The 23,792-nt window shown below is 50.6% G+C and overlaps 1 protein-coding gene across 1 annotated transcript in view; it reads right to left on the bottom strand.

Annotated features, from left to right (window-relative positions):
* Window positions 1-3,666: 3,666 nt before the first annotated feature.
* The window catches only part of RASGEF1C (RasGEF domain family member 1C), a 90,392-nt gene continuing 70,266 nt past the window's right edge, over window positions 3,667-23,792 (bottom strand). The window contains 8 exon segments of the mRNA XM_039252801.1: window positions 3,667-3,725; window positions 4,189-4,261; window positions 11,176-11,299; window positions 13,130-13,225; window positions 17,694-17,789; window positions 17,873-17,952; window positions 18,423-18,525; window positions 20,059-20,148. Of these exon segments, the coding sequence (XP_039108732.1) occupies window positions 3,701-3,725; window positions 4,189-4,261; window positions 11,176-11,299; window positions 13,130-13,225; window positions 17,694-17,789; window positions 17,873-17,952; window positions 18,423-18,525; window positions 20,059-20,148 (687 nt within the window). The 3' untranslated portion in view covers window positions 3,667-3,700.

Here is a 23,792-nt window from a genome sequence, read left to right on the forward strand (position 1 = left end):
CTCCCAGAGCCTTCAGTAGTATAAACTGGGTTTCATCACTTACCAGATGGGATGGGGACAGAGGGCGGTTGTTAGGCTGTGTGTGAAGAGACAGGCTTGGGGCTTCTGAGTTTCTGGGTGAAATGAAGCTTTCGGCTGAGGCACTCCCTGACTGGGACCCTTGACTGAGTTACTTGGCTTCTTGCCCCCTTGGCCCATCAGTGGCTATGCCAGCAGTTGAGAGTTAGAGACTGGGGCATTGCTTGGGGTTATCCATTCCTCAGGAACCTCAGATGGCCCCTGCAGTGCATGTGTGGCGGTGGTGGTGGAGGGACACAATGGCCTGAGGTCTGATGACTGCTTGAGAGGTTCCAAGGACCAGGGGCCATGCTGGCGGCCATCATTCCCTAAGTTGTCAGGGGAAGGGAAGGCGGGGGAGGGGGGGAATGTCTGTGGGATCCTCTGGGATGGCTTTGGCCACACCTCTAAGAACCACGCTGGGTCCTATCTTGGGGTCCTGCCCTGGAGGGCTGCGGGGTGGGAAAGCCAGGCTTTTGCAGAGGCCTAGATGTGGCTAAGTTACTGGGATAAGTTGCTGGTCATGACGGAGATGCCCTCACCTCAGGGACTGTGGGGGGCTGGGGGTATTGGGGCACATCTCCAGTGACACAGCGATGCAGGGTCAGGGGTCTCAGCTCTCCCACGGGTCCCCTATGTGAGAATGAAATGATTCTGAATCCCAGTCAGGCCCAGGGGCCTCTGAAACAAGCCGAGTCAGGGATATCTTCCTGTCCTTCCCCACTTTGCCCTCTCTGGAGGGCTCGAGAAAAAGCACTGGAAAGAGACCACAGCCATGCCCTTTCTGTGGCCTCCTGGACACAATCGGGCTGCTGGCTTCCCCAAGGCCATGATGCCTGACTCACGGATGAGCTGGGCAGCTTCAAACCCTGGGCTGCATGTTGGGGGCCTGGGTCACCCACCTGGCACTGTGCCAAACCCACGGCCATTAGTCATGGGTGCCACCTATCATGCTGACACTCACCCCACAGGTGGGGCCCCACCCTAGGGACCCCCTGTGGGTCATCTAACCCAGCAGTAAGGACTGAGGCCAGATCGGCAGGAGGACAGAAAGGGCCTCTATGGGGAAGGGCCATGAGTCTTGGGTGCAGCTAAGGAACTATCTGGGAGGCTGTAAGCAGGGCACCATCCCTTTCCGGGCTCTGAGGTGGCACCTGGAGAAGGGCCACCACGATCCTCGCCTTGGGGCTCCCAGGCAGGTCTCTGAGAGAAAGCCCCTCTCCTGGCTGCACTAGGGCCTCAACCCAGCAGGTTCAAGAAACACACTCAGCCTGAGCCCCCTCTGGCCCTGCGTTTTCTGTGGGGCTGGTCATGGACTGCACTGAGCCACTGAGGGGCTGGTGGGAGCAGACATGGAGACAGGAGCTGCGTGTCAGGAATCCCTCCCCTGAGGCTGCACTTCTGACTAGATGGACAGGGCAGGGAACAGCATGCCAGGCAGTGGGAATAGCATTCACAAGGTCACAGAAAACAGGGAACAGTGTGTCTTTTGCCTTGGGGCTGCGGGCTTGGGGGCGGTAGGGCCAGCCCACCCTCTATCTGCACCCACAAGCTTGATTTGCCTCCTGTCTTACTGCTGGAGTTGCAACTGTGGTGCTGTCCTGCTCTCTCCAATGTCCTTTCTTCATGCTCCCCGCAGCCTGGTGGGGGAGAGGCTGCTGCCATTTCCGAGCAGGAGAGAGCAGGGACTGAGGTGGGCCTTGGCTATGGGGAGGCATGGCTGTTGGGAGGCATTTGGGTGCTTGGCTTTGGAGAAAGAGCTGGAACCCTGGGGCCTGAGGCCTCTGCCAAAGCTTGGGATTCTGGGGTTTCCTCACAGATCCCTGCAGCAAGTCACTCGGAAACCAGGAGATGGAGCTGGGTGACTGACAAGGGCTGGGGTCCAGACCATCCTGTCTCCCCGTGGCTGGAGTAGGACACAACCTTCTAGGGTGGGGACTGGACCCTGAGTGGGCCTCCCTGAGCTTCATGGGCACCAGCCCCGGACCTGCCATTGTGTGTCCCAGAGGCCACTAACTCTGTGACGCTTGCTCCCTGCCTCTGACGGGCAGGACTCAGTGTGGCCAGGAGGCAGGGATGGTCCTTGCTGATGCATGCAGAAGGTCCTGTCTACTGTTGCCCAGGGATACCAGGGAGCGAGGGGATGAGGTGCTTCTAGCCAGGACTCCTTGAAGGCACCATAGAGGCTGGATGTGGCCTGAGGCAGGGCGGGAGCTGAGCCCAGCTGCCGGCTAAAGCCCATCCCTGCTCTGATCCCTGCACTACTCACCCTTTCTGGGGTCTCAGATGAAAAGGGGTGGGCTGGGCAAAGAGCAGTTCCTGCCCACCCCTAATGTTCTCATGCCTTCTGTGGCCTTGCCGACATCCTCAGTTCACCGGGCAGATTTCCCCGAGTTATATTGTCTCTGCCTGTCCCTCAGATGGGACCCAAGTCCATGCCACCATGCCACCAGGTCTGGGACCGAGCGGGGCCCAGGAGCTGGCCAGGGTGGGTCCGTGAACTCCAAAACACACCCCCCTCGGCACAGCAGGCCCTGGCTGGGTGCAAGGTACACATTATAACCCTGACCTCTGGCTGGGTGACGTGGTCACATGCCAGGTGGGGGCTCAGCAGCTCCGTGGCCCATCTGCTTCCTGGCACAGAAACATGACTGTGTATGAGGGTCTGGGGGGTAATGGGAGGAGCCTCATGTGAGTTCATCAACCCCATCTCACCCTCCACCCCTCCTTAAGAGAGGTGTCTGGTCATATGCAAGGCTGCTGATGTCCATTCCCCAGGCCCTGTCAGCATGACATGGGGTCTATGGAGTGGAAATGGCTACCACATCCCCCTCCTGACCCAAAGCCACCGTGTCCCTGGGCCTGAGCTGGGAAACGGGCCTGCAGCCTAACAGAAGCTGATGCCGGGCCCACGAGTGAAAAGCACCAAGTGGACATGGTATAGGGTGTATGAACATGTTTATACCAACTCTAGAGTTTACAATGTACTGTACATGGTGTCATTTTTGTGACTCAAATTTGTCCCATGACCTTGTCACAGCTGTCACCAAAAAGCTATCCCCTGATACCAGCAGGATCCAGAAAGGGAGTGAAGTGGGCTGCAGAAACCAGCCCATCTAGGGGTGGGGGATGGGGGGCAGGGTAGGGTCCATCGAATGGCAGGGGTCAGCGGCGGGGTGTCTGCCGGAGATGCGGAAGCTCCCAGGCCACCTGGTGACAGACTGGGGGGCAGGCTCTGTGGCACTCATCACCCAATGAGAGCGACACTGCAGTCACCCGGCCCTCTGGGGTGGTGCCCTGTCCTTGCTGAGGTCACAACAATGTGACCCCCACCATCCTGAAGGCAGGGCCCCTGAGGCACGCGCCGCCCACGTGTCAGGAGGCCCCTGGGCCTGCCGGGGCGGAAGTTCCACAGAAGGTGGAGGAATGTCTCCTGTGCCGCGTGGTCGCTGGGGCGGACGCCAGGCCGCGGGGTCACGGCTTGCAAAGCAGGGAGGCGTCAACACCTCTGCTTTCTGCTGGGCCAGCAGAGGCAGGGCTGCGAAGGCTCCGGCTGACTTCCTCCTCCTCCTCCTCCTCCTCCTCCTCCTCCTCCTCCTCCTCCTCCTCCTCCACCTCCTCCTCCTCCTCCTGCTCAGCGTTCTCACGTCTTCCCCAAAATAGAAGATCTGCAGATTTAAACACGCCCGGGGTGATGATTTTACTTCCCTCCAGCGAGTCACCTGCTAGGTAGGCGACTCCCACCCCAGAGGGGCTCGGTACACCCCTCCTGGGTTCATCCTCAGAGCCCACTGCTGCGGGTTCCGGTTCCACCTGACCTCCGCTGGGCGGTGTTATCAGGCAGGAGGTGGTGTCTCACTTTCTGGCATAAGAATACGGACCGGGGTTTCCTGGACCTCGACTGGCATCCTGACGGCCCACAGGGGCAACCTCCAGCCGGGGGTGGGGGTTGCAGTACTAGCCTCCCTCCTACCCAGTGCTTGAGTCACGCCCCAACCCCTAAGAGCCTGGCCTGACCTGCCCCCTCCGGTGGACCTGGGTATCAGCTAAACCCCTCGGCCGGCATGGCCCGAAGCACCCACCCGTTTCCCCAGAGCTGGTCCTCACCCCTGCCTTCGCACACAGACTCACCTTAGAGATTTCCACCTCTCTTTTTCTGTTTGGTTCTCTGGGCTCTCACTTTCATAAGAAGCCAAATAAAGACCTGGTCGGAAAACAAGGTGAAATCACACAGTTACGCCTACGATCATAGCCTGCTCTGCCTGCCCTACGCTGGAGTCTGACCTGCTTTTTATTCTTAAATTGAACTTGTGGGGAGGTAATTTGTAGAGTCACATGCAGTTGTATGAACTAATTAATACAGAGAGGTCAGTGTACCCTTTCCCTAGTTTCTCCCTCCTCACCACCAGGATCCCTTAAGCTGCCCTTTTAAGGCCCACCCGCTTTCTTAATCCCCACCACTTTCTTAATCTCCGGCCACCACTGATAGGTTCTTCGTGTCCAGATTTTGTCATTTCAAAAAAGTGATACTGGACCGCCTGGGTGGCTCAGTCGATTAAGTGTCCTACTCTGGATTTCGGCTCTGGTCATGATCTTGGGGCTTGTGAGATTGAGCCCTGCGCTGGGGTCTGTGCTGACAGCATGGGGCCTGCTTGAGATTCTCTCCCTCTCTCTCTCTGCCCTTCCCTCACTCTCATGGTCTCTGTCTTTCTCAAAATATACATAATTTTAAAAGAAGAATGTGATATAAATCAAATCAGTACGTAACATATGGGATGGGCTCTTTTCACCCAGAGTAATTCTCTAGGTTTCATCCAAGCGGTAGTATAAATCAATACTTCATTCCTTTTTCTTGCTGACGACTACTCTGCGGCATGGATATACCATAGTGTTTTTAGCCGCTCCCCCACTGAAAGACATCTGTGTTGCTTCCAGTGTTTTGCTAGAATGAATTATGCTGCTGTAATCACTGGAGTGTGGGTTTTGTGTGAACATGAGTCTTTGTTTCTCTGGGATAAATAAACGCCCAGGAGCCACAATTTGCTGAGTTGGACAGTAGGTGCATATTTAGTTTTATAAGAAATTCGTTATCTAGTTCTACATCCTGAAGATTTTCTGTTATTTTTATTCTTCCTAAAAGTTGTGCAGTTTTACAGTTTACATTTGAGTCTGCAATTCATTCTGTATTTTTTGTATAAGGTGAGGTCGAGATTCATTTTTTGGCTTATAGATGTTCAAATGCTCCTGCTCCATTTGTTGCAAGGGCTCACTTTCCTCCACTCAATTGCTTTTGCACCACTGTCAAAAATCCCTGTGTGTGGTGGGGCACTCGGGTGGCTCAGTCAGTTGAGCATCTGACTTGGGCTCAGGTCATGATCTCGTGGTTCATGAGTTTGAGCCCCGCATCCAGCTTGCTGCTCAGAGCATGCCTCTGATCTTCTATCCCCCTTGCTCTCTACCTGGCCCCTGCTCATGCTCTCTCTCTTAAAAATGAATAAACATTTTAAAAAATCACTGGGCATATTTGTATGGGTCTATCCTTGGATTCTCTATTCTGTCCCATTGATCCATGTATCTGTTTTACCAATACCACACTGCCTTGATTATGGCAGCTGTATAATATCAAGTTTAATATTGAGGAGAGTAATCCCTCCCATTTTCTTCTTCTTTTTCAAAATTGTTTCAGCTATTCTAATTTCTTTGTCTTCCTGTATATATTTTATTTTTTAAAATATTTATTTATTTTTGAGAGAGAGACAGAGCACAAGTGGGAGAGGGGCAGAAAGAGAGGGAGACACAGAATCCAATGCAGGCTCTAGGCTCTGAGCTGTCAGCACACAGCCTGACATGGGGCCTGAACTCATGAACCATGAGATGATGACCTGAGCTGAAATCGGACACTCAACTGACTGAGCCACCCAGGTGCCCCCCATATACATTTTAGAATAATTGTGTCTTTATCTGCAAAAAAAATCCCATTTTTTGATAGGAAAATCCTGGATTTTGATGGGAATTGCATTAAATCGGTACCTAAATTTGGGGAGGAGAATGGGTATCTTTGCTATGTTGAGTCTTCCAATTCATGAACATCATGTCTCTCCATTTATTTAGATTTTTTTGATTTCTTTCATTAACATCATGTAGATTTTGGCATGCAAACCTTGGACATGTTTTGTTAGATTTATACCTAAGTATTTCATGGTCATTTTGAGTATATTGAGTGATGGTATTGTAGTTTTAATTATGGTGTCCACATATTCATTGTTAGCACATAGAAATAAGATAGATTTTTGCATCGGGGTGCCTGGGTGGCTTAGTCGGTTAAGCATCCGACGTTCGCTTAGGTCATGATCTCGCGGTTCGTGGGTTCGAGCCCCGCGTCGGGCTCTGTGCTGACTGCCAGCTCGGATCCTGGAGCCTATTTCGGAGTCTGTGTCTCCCTCTCTCTCTGACCCTCCCCTGCTCGCGCTGTCTCTCTCTCTCTCCTAGAAATAAATAAAAATATTTTTTAAAAAAAAGATAGATTTTTGCATCTTTTCTTGTATTCTGCAACTTGTGCCAAACCCACTTAGTTCTAGGAGTTTGGGAGATTCCTTGGGAATTTTTACATTTTCTGTAAATAGGGGCAGCATTAATTTGTCCTTTCTGATCTGTCTTTATTTTCTTTTCTTGCCTTATTGCATAAACTGGCTCTCCATTACTATCTTGAACAAAAGTGGTGAGAGTAGATATCCTTGCCTTGTTACTGATCTTAGTGAGAAAGTATTCAGTCTTTCACCATTAAAAAATGATGTTAGTGTAAAGGTTTTTGTAGATGCAGTTTATCAGATTGATAAATTCCCCTTGATTCTTATTTTTCTGAGAGTTTTTCCCATGCATGGGTATAGAAATTTGTCAAATGCATTTCTGTATCAGCTAATACAATCAAGTCATTTTTCTCTGTTAGCCTGTTAATATAGTAGATTGCACTGATTGATTTTCAAATATTGAACAGCATTGGATCTCTAGAATATACAACTTGGTCATGATATGTAACTATTTTTCAATATTGCCAAATTCTATTTGCTAATATTTGTTAAGAAATTTTTTCATCTATATTCACAAGGGATCTTGGTCTTTACTTTCTTTATTTTACTGCCTTTATCTGGTTTTGGTGTCAGGGTAATACTAGCTTCATAAAATGAATTTGGAAGTTCTGTCCTCTTCTATTTTTTGAAAAAGATTGTGCAAAATCAGTATTAAGTCTTCCTGAAATGTTTAATAGAATTCTCTTGTGTAACTGTCTCAGCCTAAAAATTTCATTTTTGGGATGTTTTAAAATTACAAATGCAATTTCCTTAATGGTTATAGGGCTATTCAAATGATCTATTTTGTGCTGAGTTTGTGGAAGTTTGTGTTCTTTAAGAAATTGGTCCGTTTCATCTAATTTGTCAAATTAATGGGTCTACAGTTGTTCACGGTATTTTCTTATTAGTCTTTCAATATTGGCAGAGGCTATAGTGACATCTTCCATTTTATTCTTCATATTAGCATTTTCTGTCTTTTTTTTCTTTGTCAAGAGGTTCTTTGCTGGAGGATGGCAAAGTTACAATTCTTTTCAAAGAACCAACTTCTTGTGGGTTACTTGAACAGTTTTTAGAATTCCATTTTGATTTATCTATAGTAAATTCCTGAATGATATTTTCACTGGATCTGCAGTTCTGGGTTGGCAGCTTTTTCTCTTTCAGTATGTGAAAAATATGCTGCTGCCTCTGGCCACCATGGTTTCTGATGAAAAATCTACAGTCATCCAAACTGTTCTGCCACTATAGGTAAAGTGTCATTTCCCTCCCAGTGCTTTCAAAATTTGTGTCTTTTTATTTGGTTCTCAGAAATGTGACTATGGTGTATCTTGGTATGGGCTTCTTTGGGTTTATCCTCTTTGGGATTCACTTGGCTTTTGAATCTGTAGGTTTACATCTTTTCCAAATCTGGGAACTTTTCAGCCATTACTTCTTAGAGTATTTTTTTCAACCCTGCCCATTTTGTCCCCTTCCTTCCCAGACTCTGATGACAAGAGTGTTAGATCTTTTGTCAGAGTCCTATAGGTCCCTGACACTCTTTGTTCAGATCGTTTAGTTTCTATTGTTCTATCTTCTAGCTCATCAGTTCTTTTCTTTGTCTTTTCCATTCTGCTGTTGACTCATCCACTTGGTTTTTTACTTTAGTTATTATATTTTTCAGTTCTATAATTTCCACTTGGCTCTTCTTTATCTCTTCTGTTTCTTTGCTGATACTGTCTATATTGTTGCATGTTTCAGGGAGCCTCAAGGCTGACTGGACTGCTAGTCGGATCCTGCCATGGGAAGTCTGGAGCTGAATGCAGGGCAGGACTTTGTCAGAGGCTGTGACTGACCCAGTTGGGGCTCAATATAGCTTAGGTTCCTTCTCTTGCTTTCTCCAGTTATTATTCTTATCATTTTTTGGTAGGGGGAAGGGAGAGGAGGAAGAGAGGGTCACTAGAGGAGCTCCTTTCTTTTTTGTTTTGTTTAAGTTTATTTATTTATTTTGAGAGAGAGACATAGTGCGAGTGGGGGGAAGGGCAGAGAGAGAGGGAGAGAGAGAATCCCAAGCAGTCTCCATGATGTCAGTGCAGAGCCTAACACAGTGCTCAGTCCTATGATTCGTGAGATCATTACCTGAGCCAAAATCCAGAGTTGGACACTTAATTGACTGAACCATTCAGGCACCCCTGGAAGATGCTCCTTTCTTTTTTTTTTTTTTTTTTTAAATATTTTTTATTTATTTCTAGGAGAGAGAGAGAGACAGCGTGAGCAGGGGAGGGTCAGAGAGAGAGGGAGACACAGACTCCAAAACAGGCTCCAGGCTCTGAGCTGGCAGTCAGCACAGAGCCCGACGCGGGGCTCGAACCCACGAACCGCGAGATCATGACCTAAGCGAAAGTCGGACGCTTAACCGACTAAGCCACCCAGGCGCCCCGGAAGATGCTCCTTTCTAAGGGCATTTCATAAGGGCTAGGTTTTTTTGCTGTATACTCATGGTAGAATCACTGCCTCACACACAACAGGCTCTCTAGATATACCATTGGCTGAAGGAGTGAATAAAATGCCCTTCTCTTGGGGCACCTGGGTAGCTTAGTTGGTTAAGCCTCCAACTCTTGATTTTGGCTCAGGTCATGATCTCACAGTTGTGAGATGGAGCCCCGTATTGGGCTTTATACTGGGCATTGAGCCTACTTAAGATTCTCTCTCCCTCTGCCCCATCCTCTGTTTGAGCCCTCTCTCTCTCTGTCTCTTTCAAAAAAAAAAAGAAGAGAAATGCCCTTCTCTCACTCCTCTCCCTGCCCGGAACTCTCTCCCCCCTTTCCTAATATGCTTTTGACACATTTCATTGCCCAAGTTCTATTGGCTAATGACAACAGTTATCACAGTAACTAGTTGTACAAGTTAAATAATGGTCCCCAGAGGTATCCAGATCTTAATCCCTGGGACATGTGAATATGTTAGCTTCCATGGCCAAAAGGGACTGGGCAGATGAGATTAAGTTAAGGATCTGGAGATGGGGAATTATCCTGGATTATCTGCAGGGCCAGACAGAAGGAGACTTGACCACAGAGAGAGAAGATGATGTGATGGTGGAAGCAGAGGTCGGAATGATGTGCTTTGAAGATGGAGGAAGGGGCCACAAGCCAAGGATTATGGGTGGCCCGTAGAAGTCATAACAGGCCAGGAAATAGTCCTCCTCTCAGAGCCTCCAAAAATAACCAGCTCTGCCAGTACCTTGATGTCAGCACAGTGGAACTGACTTTGGACTCTAACCTTGCAGGATAAATCAGTGTTGCTTCGAACCACCAAGCTAGATGCAGCAGGTGAGGCTCAGAGAGGGCATCTGCCTAGGGTCACACAGCTTGCTGGGATGGGAGCAGCCCAGGCTGGCTTATCCATCAGTCCGGGAAGCTTTTTGGTGCCGGGAGGGATTCTGTGAACACCCTTGCCCTGCCCCCACACTTGGAAAAAAAGTTACTGACTCCAAAATGTAACAAATAAAATGGGAAACTTGAAAGTATTAACAATTAAGAGCAAAATCATTAAAAAATCCTTTTCCCTTAAGTTTTTGTTTCTGGCAGAAAAAGTTCTCCCGGGCACGGGTGTGGGTCCCTTTAAAAAACACTTGCTGTGGGGGTGCCTGGGTGGTTTGGCTCAGGTCATGATCTCACAGTTTGTGATTCAAGCCCCACGTTGGGCTCTTTGCTGACAGCTCAGAGCCTGGACCCTGCTTCAGATTCTGTGTCTCCCTCTGTCTCTGCCCCGCCCCTGCTCACTCTCTGTCTTACCATCTCTCAAAAAATAAATAAATATTAAAAAAAATTTTTTTAAATGTTTGCTGTGATGAGGAGTCAGGCCTCCTTTGTACTGAGTGGGGACCTCCCAGGGTAGGTTAAGGGTCTTGGATCGAGAAAGCAGCCAACCATGGGGCCACATTGCCTCCCCTGGGATGATCAACTCAGGACCAGATGACCACTTGCTTCCAGCACTTTCTCTTCCTGGGTTATGCTTGCTTAGCAAATTCACAAGCAAATTTGTCACATTTGATAAATGATCAGATGGGAATGCTGATTTACCGGAGGGCACAGACACTAATGGGACTGTGAGCAAAGATGCTTCATCTCACACACACACACACACACACACATGCACACACACATGTGCGCGTGCATGCAGGCACTCACACAGACATGCAGACATGCACACCACCCAGCTGTGGAAAGACCCACAGGGAGCCCAGGGCTCCGCCTTCCCTATGTGAGCACTGGGAGAGTTGTTCTACTTATATACGTTACCAGTGAGAACACGGGCCAGATGTTTTCAATTTATGATGCCCAACATAGCCCTCTGTGTCCAAGGGGAAGCCTGAACCTCCAGGGTCCCCAGCCTGCAGCTCCTCGGGCCCTGTCTGGAGCTCAGCCACGGGACACAGCCTTCTCTGCTCCCTCTCACATCCAGCAAACATGGGTGTGGTGCGTCCCGCTCGCAGGAGGAGCCCCATATGAAGATGAGACTGGGAAACCACCCGAGAGTCCCAGAGCTGGGGGTGACAGAGCCCATGGGGCCACCTTACCATCCTCGCTGAAGATGGGGGCGGTGTGCAGGTAGTGGGTGATGCTGGGGTCTTGCTCAAAGGGACACTCCACTTGTTTCCATGTGATGAACTCTCCAACCTGCTTGGCCAGCTCCAGAAATTTCTGCCAGGGTCATAGAGATACGAAATGGGGCCCCCCCCCCCCCCCCCGGTGTCTGGAGGTCACCTGTGAGAGAGGGCCAGTCTCACTCATCTGTCCCTGGGGGCCCACTACTGGGAAGGGCAGGGCAGAGCACTGGGCAGTAAATGACAGACCCCACCCCTCCTCGGGCAACCTGGGTGTTCCCACATCTCTTCGTTCCCTCTGCAGAATCTGGGGGGAGAGCATCTAAGGTCAGGTCATTGGCAGGCAGCACATGCAGGAGAGGCGAATGTTACTCTAGTTTCATTCTTTTCTGTGATTATCCCTGCAGGTTTGTTTATCTAGAGAATGATGCAAATAAATTTAAATAAATATATTTAAGGAAGATTTAAGTGAATCCACTTAGAGCAGAATTTTATTTAAGTAAAATTTAAATACATTCATTTAAATGAAAAAAATCTGTGCTGATTTAAAGAAGCGTTTTAAATAAATTGTAGCACCAAGTCATGACCTGGTGGGCACAACACTCTGTGGCATCTTTCATCAGTCCCGGTGGCCGGCTCCAGCCCCCTGTGGCCACAGGAACACTTTGGAGCCTTCCCTTCCATCCCTCCGTCTCAGATCTGAGGGCCAGTTCAAGAAGGGAGCGATACAGAGCTTTCCACAGCTGGTACGTGTGGGGTCACCTGGAGACTGTGATCTCGGCCTCCTGGGCCCCCATGCAATCTTACCCAAGCCCAGTCTCCTCCGCGTCACCTCCAGCCTGGACTGCCCTGGGGACGGGCGCCCAGGCCGCCTGCTGGGGTGGACTTCTGCCTGCTACACAAGCCCTCAGGGCTAACCAAGGCTGCAGCCAGCCTGGGAAGGTCTGCAGGGATCTCTGTGTGAGGCCCCACAGCAGAGGCAGCTCAAGGCCAAAAGGACTGGGCATTGGGTGGTAGCCCCATCAGTAGGGGGCGCTGTACTTACAGAGCCCTTGGTGGGCTCTGTGCCAGAGTCCCCTTTTACAGAGGGGGAGACTGAGGTTCAGATAGAGCAGGGGCCCAGCCCAGAACTGACTGCCCCTTGGTGTTGGAGGCTGGGTGGGGCCAGCACAGGGTGGGCCAGCCCTCCTAGGGAGAAGAGCCTCCTCCTTCCTGCAGATTTGGGGGCTGCCCCTGATGCTTGGCTTGTTTTGTCTGTCTGACTCAGTGACCACTTGCTGTCACTACCCAGGGCTCTCAGGGCTCCCGGGCCTCGGCCCCCACCGTACCTAGCCCACCAGCCACCTTGAGACATGTGTGCTGGGTGATCCCATGCGGGGGGGTGGGGGGGGTGGTCAGCCTGTCTTTGCTTCTAAGGAGCTCAGGGACTGGAGAGCTGTGACCAAGGAATGCCGGTCCACTGAGTACAGGCCTCCCTCTGTCTGGGAGGTCAAGGGGAGCTTCCTGGAGGTGGGGGACACTTGAGCTGATGGCAGTGAGTGTCCTCAGAGGGAGCGGAAATCTTCCTCTCCTCCTGCCCACACTACTTGCCCACCTCCTCCTGTGCCCAGGGCCCCTCCTGCAGGAGGCCTCCCCTGACACATGTTCTGTGCCCTATGCAGGTCATAGCACCTTGCTCATTGTCACTGTGGGTCCGTGGGGCTTTCTCACAGCCTGGGGCTCTTCCAGGGCTAAAAATGAGTCTGCCTCACCTGTGGTGGGCAGTGGGGGACCAACACCTGCATGAGCCTCAATCTCCTCCTGTGGAAGGGGTGGGGTGGGCTGGGGAGACTCCGACAATTCCACCGTAATGTCTTGTGAACTGTCCCCCATTAGTCCAGCACCCCTGCCCTGGGGGCTTTGATTGTCAGGGGCCCCTGGACCCTACCTCAAAGTTGACGTGTCCGTTGGGGAGACGGTTGGCACAGCCCTCGTTCAGGAAGTAGATGTCCTTGATGAGTAGGCTGAAGAAGGGAATGACGATCTGGAAGGGAGAGGGTGCAGGTCAGCCCTCAGTCAGCAGGAAGCACAGGCCCCTTTACCCTGGGGCTAGACTCTTTCCTCCCTGGCCCCATCAGACTCCAGTGCTGAGCACCTACTGTATACGGCACCACTCCCCCCACCCCCTCCGTGTTGGGGCTGAATGAAAGATGCACGGTCTCCATGCCCCTTGAACATTTCTTCCACTGCCCATTGGGAGAGGCTGGTGGCAGTTCCCCCCAGACCCCTCACAATCCAGGGGTCCACAGATCTCTTGGTTCAAGTGCACCAGGAGGAATTCAGGTGCGTGCCGAGCTTACCATGAAATACGTATGGACAGTGAGTCATCTGTTGTGAAATTCTGTGGCCTACTTTTAAAAATACATATTTCATGATTTGTCATTTTATGCCTTTCTTGATGCCTGAAAGGACAGACTTTGGAGCCCAGCCTGAGCAGGGTGGGGGTCTCTGTGTCTCACTGCTGGATGTCTTGTTTCTCCCTCCCTGCTCTGCACATGCCCACTGCTGTGCCCCTAGGGAAGGGACACCCACTGCTGACAGCTCAGGAGACCCGAGGGGAGCTGGCTGGGTGCACTCTGCTGCTGTGGGTTGGACTGTGTCCCCCCAAAAGATATATTTGAGTCCTAAGCCCTGGTGCCTGTGAATGGGACCTAATTTGGAGATAGTCTTTGCAGACAGAATCGAGTTAAGATGAGGTCATACGGGATAGAATGAGCTCTCCTCCAGGGACTAACGTCCTTGTGAAAAGAGGGAAATTTGGACACACAGAGGAAAGAGAGCCGTGGGAAGACAGAGGCAGAGATAGGAATGATGTGGCCACTGGCCAAGGCCCCCCCTGGGCTGTCGGAAGCTGGGAGGGCAAGGAAGGGTGCTCCCTCTGGAGGTAGCACGGCTCAGACTACCTTGATTTTGGCATCTGGGGAGATAATGTTTCTGTTGTTCTTTTTTCAAACACTCTTTAATGTGTATTTATTTTTGAGAGAGATAGGCCATGAGTTGGGGAGGGGCAGAGAGAGAGGGAGACAGACTCTGAAGCAGGCTTGCTGTCAGCACAGAGCCCGACGCGGGGCTCAAACCCATGAACCGTGAGATCACAACCTGAGCCAAAGTCGGACACTTAACTGACTGAGCCACCCAGGCACCCTAGATTCTCTTTTTCTTTTTTAAGTAGGTTTCACACCCAGCACAGAGTCCAACACAGGGCTTGAATTCATGACCCCAAAATCAAGACCTGAGCTGAGATCAAGAGTCAGATGCTTAACTGACTGAGCCCTCGGGCGCCCCAACATTTCTGTTGTTCTAAGCAGTCTCCGTTGCTGGGCATGTGCTGCTAGTCCGGCCAGGAACAGCCTCCAGCCTGTCACCCGTGGGACCCAGCACCGGGCCCTGGAATTTCTGGCTCACCCCTTATCCAAGCTGATAAAAGCTTTGAGGTCAGGACCTGGGCATGACCACTCTGCACAGTACAGATGTGTGGATGGCCCAGCGGGGCAGGGCAGACAGGAAACTGAGGCCCACAGAGTGGCAGGGCATGGCCCAAGGTCACCCAGTGAGTGAACGCTGACCAGAGCCAGATTTAGCAGGGAGATGAATTGCCTGGTTTGTCCAGGACTGAGGGGTTACATGAGATGCAGTTTCAGTGCTAAAACTGGAGCCATCCCAGGGAAACTGGGACAAACTAGTCACCTTAGATTTATGTCGACTCCTTAGACATTTGCTCAGGTCTTCACTGCGCTGGGTGCTGGGGCTTGGGGAAGACTGAGGGTACGTCAGACACATACAGTGTAGTGGAGCCTTTTCCCAGAAGTCCTTGCTACCTACAGACTGGGTTTAGGTCCCATTTGTGACCCCCCAGAGAGCCCTCCACTCACGCCTTGTCACAGGGGCATCAGTGGCAGGCTGGAGGGCTCTGCTGTGCCAAGCTATACAAGCACGGGGATCGAGTTTCATCCTCAGCAAGTTCCGTACGCAGGGTTCTATTACCCCAACTTACAGACAAGGAAGCCGAGACCCAGAGAGGTTAGGCACCTCGCAGAAACTCACACAGCAGTAAGTAGCAGAGGCAGGACTAGCCCCTGTCCTGCCTGTTTCCTCCCTGTGCCAGGAGGCAGGGTGGTCTCTGTGCATCTCCCTTCCACCTCCCATCATGGCTGCTGAGCCCCAGGCTCAGGGTTGGGTTGGAATGGGGAGATGTGCCAGGACAGGGAGAGGATTAAGGGCAGCGGGACTCTGTAGACAGAGCGGTCCTCAGGGACTCTGTGCAGGCTTCCTAGAGGGTGGGCATTGGAGCTGATCCCCAAAGAGGTAGCATTTTCTGAGAACTTCTCACCATTTCTGCCTGCCCACGTGGGCCCATCCCATCAGGTTTTAGCATCCTGGCTGGTCTTCCTGCCCCCGTGGACTGACTGTGATCCACTGCCCTTATTTTCTGGAGCTAAGCAGTGCCATCAGGGAAGGCTGTGTGGAGTGGGCCCCATCACAGAGATGGGAACAGGGAAGGGCAGAGGTGGGAAGAAAACATAGAATGTCATGACCACTGAGACCTCCTGGCCTCAAAATTTCAGCTGTAGCAGTGAGGAACTGCGAGAGCATCTGCAAATATCCTTCATTCCTTCTGTCCATCCATCCATCCATCCATCCATCCTCCAATCTCCCATCCATTTATGAAGCACCTTCCTTGGGCCCAGCCGATGATCCATATCTCTTTGGAAGTTCGAGGAGAATGCAGCGAAATGAAACGCACAGCTCTGTAAATCACCCACCTTGAGCCCCAGACCTAAACCACAGCGTCCCCACACCCCAGAGCTGGGAGAGGGCTCAGCGTGCAGGAACAGACATCACTGTCCACCCCACGGCCTCCTGGTGAGCACGGATGGAAGAAAAACAGTGCAGGGCGCCTGTGCCGTTTTGACATCCCAGACCAAATGCGGCAGCCAACTCTATACGCCCTCACTCCTGGGTCTGACACAGGACCCCAGTGACTGCCACCCAGCACCTGCTCTCTGGGAATAAAAGGCAGCCTGGTGGTGTACTGGAGAGGCTGATTCCCAGCTCTGCCGCCAACTTGCTGTGAGACTGGACAAGTGAGGTCTCCTCACTGAGACTCAGTCTTCTAATCTGGGAAATGGTACTGTTAGAATCCACTTCATAAGTAGTCATCAGAATTCAATGGAGGGGAGGGACAGAGTCAAGTGGCCCTCACATGGTAGGTGTTCAGTGAGGCACGATCTCTGTCCCTGTCTCTCTGGTTTTGCAGCTTCCTAGCTCCTGGGGGACAGGCTTGCCTTCCCGGAATTTTGAGGTCCTGTCCCATTGAATGCTGCTTCCCAGCATCAGCCCTCCTCGGACCAAGAGCGGCTGAAGGGCTCGCAGCCTGAACAGGAAAGGCCAGCTGGATAAGACATGGCCATCCGTGGGGCCAGGGTCTGTGAACACCCCCACCACCCCTAGGTGGGGTGTGGGGGCCCAGGAGGGCCTGCTGGTGGCATAAGTGTGCAGGTCTTGGCTTCTCCCCAGACTTAACCCCTGGTACCCATCCCATCCAATTCCACAGTGACTTTGAATTTCAAGAACAGCAGCTTGTTCTCAAGCTGGAAACAGACCCCCCAAAATCACAGCAGAGACCTAATTGTACCAATATTCCTGCCAGGAGACCAGGCGGAAAAGGTCTTCGTGTTTCCTCCCCATGGATATGATCACTCTAATCATTGGGCTGGAGACAGGTTTTAAGCCAGAGGCTCCCTGCAATCCCAGGGCCCAGTTTCTTGTAATCGAGGCCACCAGGAGAATTTGGGAGACAAAAACAATTCATCAGGATCACGAGGCCCCCCAAATGCAAATGTATAAGAACAGAACCCGTGAAAAGGTGGTTTTAGTGAGCGAGAAGCTTGGTTCAGTCATTGCCAAATCCGTGGATGTGATCTGAAGCTATATTAATGAAGGTATTGCATTTAGAGTAAGGAGGTGTAAGATTCTATGTACTTGTGAATGATTTGATCTGAAACAGAAGGGACTCAGACAAATCACACTGTTCAGGGACCAAAGAGATGCAATGGGGAGGGGACTGGAGACTGAGTTTGGTGGGGCAGGCCTGGGCTGTTGAGTTAGGAGGGAGGGGAAAGGGGATCTGGGGGCACTGAAGGACTGGTGGGTGGAAGAAGGAGTCTCACTCTGTGTGGTCCTCCAGGGAGGACAACCCCAGCCCCATAAGGGAGCTCTTCCTACCGGTTAGAGCTGCCATGGGCTTATCTCTCCTGTAAGGTGGTGAGTTCCCCAAATTGGACGCATGCAAGGAACACAGCTGCCTATACGGATGTTGTAGAAGGGCAGGGTGTTGGACCCAGTGAGCTTGGAGTCGGCATCCAGGCTCTCTGATACAGCCCACTGCGCCAAGGTAGGGAGTGGGAAGGAGTAGGGAGGAGCCCTAAAGGCCGGGCAAGCCTCTGACCTACCTTCTCCCGGCTGCTGTGGGCGGTCAGGGAGCGGTGCGCTGCCCCTCGCAGGGCTGTCCTGTAGTTGCAGAAATTCCCTGTTGGGTCCATCTGGTGCTGGAAGGAGACAGGGAGGCATGTGGGGGAGCTGTGTCCCAGGGCCGGCCAGTGCCAGCCGGCAGCCGGGCAGCCTTGCTCACCTCGAGGATGAAAAACTTGGCCGTCTTCACTTTGGCCCAGGTCTTCTTCAGCCTGGAGACAGGGCTCATGTTCATGCCGGCTGGAAGAGGGAGGGTGGAGCTAGGGGAATGTCTCTGGGCTGCACAGTCTGCTTATTTCCCTGGGGCGGGAGGCCTGGGGGTGGTCCCACATGGCCACCTGACCAAGGTTAAGGCTGCTGCAAATGGGCCCGATGGGCGTGGGTGGGTGCTGGGTACACTGTGTCCGGGCCAGCCTGGTTTGTGTGTGCACAGGCCCCTGTCCCAGTCCCCACCAAACTGGCCCCACACGGTGACCAGGGTCTGCTCTGGGCCCCCACTGTCCCTGGTTCTGGGGACACACCACAGCCCTCACCGAGCACCCTGGGAAGGAAAACCTCAAAGGGGGCATGTCTCCAGGACCTGTGGGGCAGGGGAGCATGGGGTCAGCAGCACCGATCTTGCTCAGAGGAGCACCCTGGCTTGCACCCCACCTGTGTGCATGTGCGTCTGGGGACACTCCCCAGGGCCCAGGCCTGGCTGGCCTACTCACAGATAATGGCCATCAGGGAGTTGAAGTTGCCAATGTTGAAGCACTAACGGGCCACGTCGATGAAGAACTCCACCACCTGGGCCCTCTGCTTCTTCTTGGCCGGCTGGGGACAAGGCATCTGAGCCTCAGTGGTGACATGTCCCCACCCCATCACTAGGCCAGTCCCTCATCAGTGTTCTTTCAACCCAGTTCACGGTGGAGATGCTTGATGCCGGGCAGTCTGCCACCGGGGAACTCGGATCTCCACATGTCCTCAGCAGAGCCGGCAGAGCCCACTGCCACGGAGGGCTGGGGGTTGGGGGGCCCGGCAGGGCTGGGGGGTGCTGGCAGGATGCCACAGGGCATCCATAGTGCTGATGGGCTCCCCGTCCAAGACACTGCTCCTCCCCGAGGCCCAGCTCCGGCATCCTCCATGGCTCCCTCGCCTGTCCCTGTGCATCGAGCTTGCTCTCCCCACACTGGGGCCACACTGACCCAAGCGCTGTCCCAGGACCAGCCCCTCCACTGCTTCCTGTTGACAGACTGCATGACCTCACCTCCAGCTTGTGGCCAAGTGCTTGAGACCTTCACTTCTCTGATGGCTCCAAACAATGTCATCCCCTGGCCTGTCCTGGGCTGAGGCACTAGTGGCCCGACTCCCGGGAGGGCTCAGTCCAGCTTTGCCCACATAAAAACGGCCACCTGAGCTGCCAGGCCAGTGATGCAAGTGCAGGAAGCAGGTGGGGCCCGTGGAGCCCTACCCTGTGTTCTTCCCATACGGATTTTGCCGTATGTGCAGCAGTGGTCTTGGCTGCCACCAGGAGGCAGGAGAGGTGCTGTCCAAACCCCGTTCAGAAAGCCTCCCACCCAAGGTCCTTCCCGTCCCACCTGGGCCGAGCAAGGTGGGGAATGGAGACCAAGCGTTTCAGCCACTGTGGGCACCCAACAGGGAGCACTCCCAAGGCTGCACATCACAGGACAGCTCCTCCCTTTGAGCAGCGCTGCCTCTGCCCCTTTCTCTGTTACCCCAGTTTCCATCTAGTATTTGCTTCTGGAGAGCCCAACCTGGCACCTGTGCTGCCTTCAGTCTTTCCTTCCCTGACACCAGTGGCCCGGGGCTTCACCTGTCGGTAAGAGGGGGCCTGGAAGGGACTCCTCTAAAGACGAGAGGAGGGCTGGCAGGGTCTGGCCCCGAGGGACTGTGACTTGGTGACAAGGGCGCCCGGCTCAGTGTTGACAAGTCTTCCTGCTTTCTGGGAGAAGCTGGCGACCTGAGCTTTGCGTGTACAATCTCCCAGTTCTTAAAGGTTGGGGCACTTCTACTCTACATCCTGAGAGAGCCAACACAGCATGGGGGAGGGCCAGGCCACCCAAGGCAGATAGATGGAGACAGGGGAAGCAGAGCCACTTGGCAGATCTGACTCCTTTGGCAATCCATCTCTGACACCCTCCATCAGGGTCCAGTGGAGACGTGCCAGGCTCTATCCAGAGGGAAATGTCACTGCAGGCAAGCTGTGTGGTGACACCTGGTGTCCCAGGGAGGTGCCCAGCCTGGTCCGGGGCTTGGACATGGACAGGCTCAGATGCCCTTCTGGTTCCCTCCCAGGGCCCCCCACCTTTGGCTAAGCCAGGTCACGTCCCCCTGCTTTCTACGCACCATGCAGATCTCGGTCGCCACGAGGTAGCACAATCTGTTGAACCATTTCACGTAAGCCTCCAGGTTGTTAGTCTTGTCACTGAAACACGGCTGGGAAAAACACAAGGACCATACTCAGTCTTTCTGTCAATAACTTCTGGAACATGGAGTCAGTTCATCGATCATCATTGAAGATAATCTGGAAAATGTTGAAACCTCAAAACCATCCATAAATAGCAATGCTTTGAGGTGTGTCCTTCTGGTCTTTTTTCTATACACTCAAAGATGTCATTTAATATGATGTACATATATAAGTATGTATGTATCTGCAAACTCCCGCACACAGCTGATGTCATTATTCATGGATTCTGTATTTGTGAATCTGTCTGCTTCCTAAAGACGTATTTGTAATCCAAAATCACTACTCATGTCACTGTCACTCACTGTCCTTCATGGATATGTGCAGAGTGGAAAAATTTTGAGTCACGTGGGGCCCCTGGGTGGCTCAGTCAGTTAAGCATCCGACTTCAGCCATGATCTCACAGTTCGTGGTTCGAGCCCCACGTTGGGCTCTGTGCTGACAGCTCGGAGCCTGGAGCCTGTTTCAGATTCTGTGTCTCCCTCTGTCTCTGCCCCTCCCCTGTTCTCCCTCTTTCTCTCAAAAATAAATAAACGTTAAAAAATTAAAAAAAAATTGAGTCACTCAAAGTGACTTTTTGTTCCCAGCAGAGGTTGAGCTAAGGGACACCTTGCCTTTTCGTTTCATTCCCATCTTGTGAACAACTGTCCTTTTTGGTCGTCTATTCAGCATGATGAAATAGCAGGCTGAGTTCCCTGCTGAATGTGGCTCCAAGCACAGTGTGGCAGTTCCTGAGCACATGAAGGCTGCGATGTGCCCTCAGGAGAAAATATGTGTTAGATAAGCTGCACTCAGACATGAGTCATGGTGCTGCTGGCTAGGAGTTCAATGTTATGGGAAGAACACTATATATTAAATACAGTGTCTTTGAACAGAAACATGCTCAGTGCAAGGCTATGTATGGGCTGCTCGATGCAAATGTGGTGAGAGGCTTGCAAGGAACTTACCCCTGTATTTCCCTCGGCAGCAGTGGCATTTGCTAATTCTGCGTTCAGGATGACTTCATGGATAAAACATGTTAAATAATGAGAGTCAACTGTATGTATCTTTCTATCTATACATAACTATATATACATGCTTCCATATTTTTCCACATGAATCTTTTCATGTGCCATAAAATATCCTCTGGAAATGTCATTTTCAATTGATGTAGAATATTCAGTTGTATAAATGTGCCAAAGTTTGAAAGATTTAACTTAAGTTAACTTAAATATCCATGTTGAAATTGCCAGGGTGACTTGCAAGAAGTGGAGGGAGATATGGAATTCGGGATCTATTAACCCGTAAGAAGTAAAGAAAAGAGGAAAAAAGACAAGGAGGAGGTGGGAAGATAAGTCAAAGGTGCACAGAAAGTGGTAAAACCTAATCCATATGTGTCAGTAATTACAATTCCTACAATTTTATTTTATTTATTTTTAAGTTAAATTAAACTTAATTTAACTTATTTTATTTTATTTTTATGTTTTAGAGAGAGTGTGTGTGTGAGCAGGGGAGAGGGGCAGATGCAGAGAGAGGGAAGATTGTGTTTTTAGTGTTTGTTTATTTTTGAGAAAGAGAGAGACAGAGTGCAATCAGGGGAGGGGCAGAGAGAGAGGGAGACAGAGAATCCAGGCTCTGAGCTGTCAGCACAGAACCCACATTGGGCTCAAACTTATGAGCTATGCGATCATGACCTGAGCCAAAGTTGGATGCTTTAACTGACTGAGCCACCCAGGTGCCCAGAATGTTTTTGGTTTTTTTTTTTAATTTTTATTTATTTTGAGTGGGAAGGAAGGGCAGAGAGAGGAAGAGGGAGAGAATTCGAAGCAGGTTCTGTGCTGTCAGTACAGAGTCCAATGTGGAGCTCAATCCCACCATGAACTGTGAGATCACGACCTGAGCTAAATCAAGAGTTAGATTCTTAACCGACTAAGCCACCCAGGTGCCTCAAGAGAGAGAATCTTAAGCAGGCTGCACGCTCAGTGTAGAGCTTGACTCAGGGCTTGAACCCATGGCCAGGAGAAATCAAGAGTTGGATGCTCAACCAACTGAGCCAGCCATTTACCCCAATTGCTATAACTTTAAAACTCCAGCTGCTTGTTCTTTTCAAGTGGCATACCCTAAATCCAAAGATACAGGTAAAAAAAGGAAAAATATATATGAAAAATATCACATAGCTGTACTAATATTAGCCAAAATAGATTTTAAGGCAGAAAAAAAGACTCTAGGGCAAAAAGCATCAGAAGAGATTAAAGGGTAACCGCATAATGATAAAGGTTTGATTAATCGAGAGCATGTCACAAAGCCAAACTTGCATATGCCTAACAGCATAGCTTCAAAATATGGAGGCAAATGTCATCAGAAAGTAAACCTCTTTATAGGGAGAAATCACATCTTACCACAGTGGAAGATTTTCACACATTGGCAGTAATCCTTAGGTTATGGAGATAAACAAGACAGTATAAATATAAATTTGAGCAACACAATTTACATAGTCGAGGTAATGGACAGATAGGGAAGTTTGTCTACACTCAATCCTATGAAAAAGAGTATTCCTTTCAAATAGTTGGAAATCTAAAAACATATTTTAAAATAATCTAATAATTTCAGAGATGAAATCATAGTGGAAATTAAAATGAGAACAAAAATGCTGAAAAGCAAAATGTGGAGGATGCAAATAAAAAATATAGTTAAAGGGGCACCTGGGTAGCTCAGTCAGTTGAGCATCGACTTTGGCTCGAGTCATGATCTCACAGTTGGTGGATTTGAGCCCTGAGTGCTAACAGCTCAGAGCCAGGAGCCTGCTTTGGATTCTGTCTGTCTCTCTCTCTCTCTGCCCCTCCCCTGCTCGTGCTCTGTCTCTTTCTGTCTCTCAAAAATAAACAAGAGAAAATATATTTAGAAAGAAATGGATATTCTTTCATACTCTTATTAGAGCAGGGGCTCCTGGGTGGCTCAGTTGGTTGTGCATCTGACTTTTGATTTTAGCTTGTGTCATGATCTCGTGTTTTGAGATTGAACCCTGCATCAGGCTCCATGCTGAACGTGAAGCCTGCGTAGGATTCTCTCTCCTTGCCCCTCCCCCACTAGAGCCTGCACGTGTTCTCTCTCTCAAAACGAAAAAAAGAAAAAAAACAGAAGAAAGGATAACAACAGGTTGAACATCCAACATACAAAATAATTAGAGAAAGAAAGAATCCAAAGAAAGAAAGTAGATGGAGGGAAATAATAAAGATTAGAGAAAAAAAATAAACAGTAAAGAAAGATGCAACATAGACAATCAAGGAAGCTAGAAGCTCTTTATTTGAAAAGACTAATAAAATTGACAAACAGCAAGAGGGATGAAGGAACAAAGAGAGATGTAAATACAAAGAATATTAGAGGTGACTATGACTTGTTTGTCAAAACAAGGAAGGAAAATCTTGAATTGGTACGTAAAAGTCTTCCCTAAAAGGAGACACCAGGCTCACATGGTTTCACTGGCAAATTCTAGCCCAATGATCCAGGAAGAGAAAATTCAGTCTTTTACACAGAAGAGAGAAGAGACAAAGAGAAAATAAAGACTAGAAAGAACAGGGACAGGCAGGAAAATAAAGAGTCCGTCTCATGATGACAGTTGCAAAAATCCTAAACAAAA

The sequence above is a fragment of the Hyaena hyaena genome, unplaced genomic scaffold (genome assembly GCF_003009895.1).
Source record: "Hyaena hyaena isolate Hyena2069 unplaced genomic scaffold, ASM300989v1 scaffold_428, whole genome shotgun sequence".
Lineage (NCBI taxonomy): Eukaryota > Metazoa > Chordata > Mammalia > Carnivora > Hyaenidae > Hyaena > Hyaena hyaena.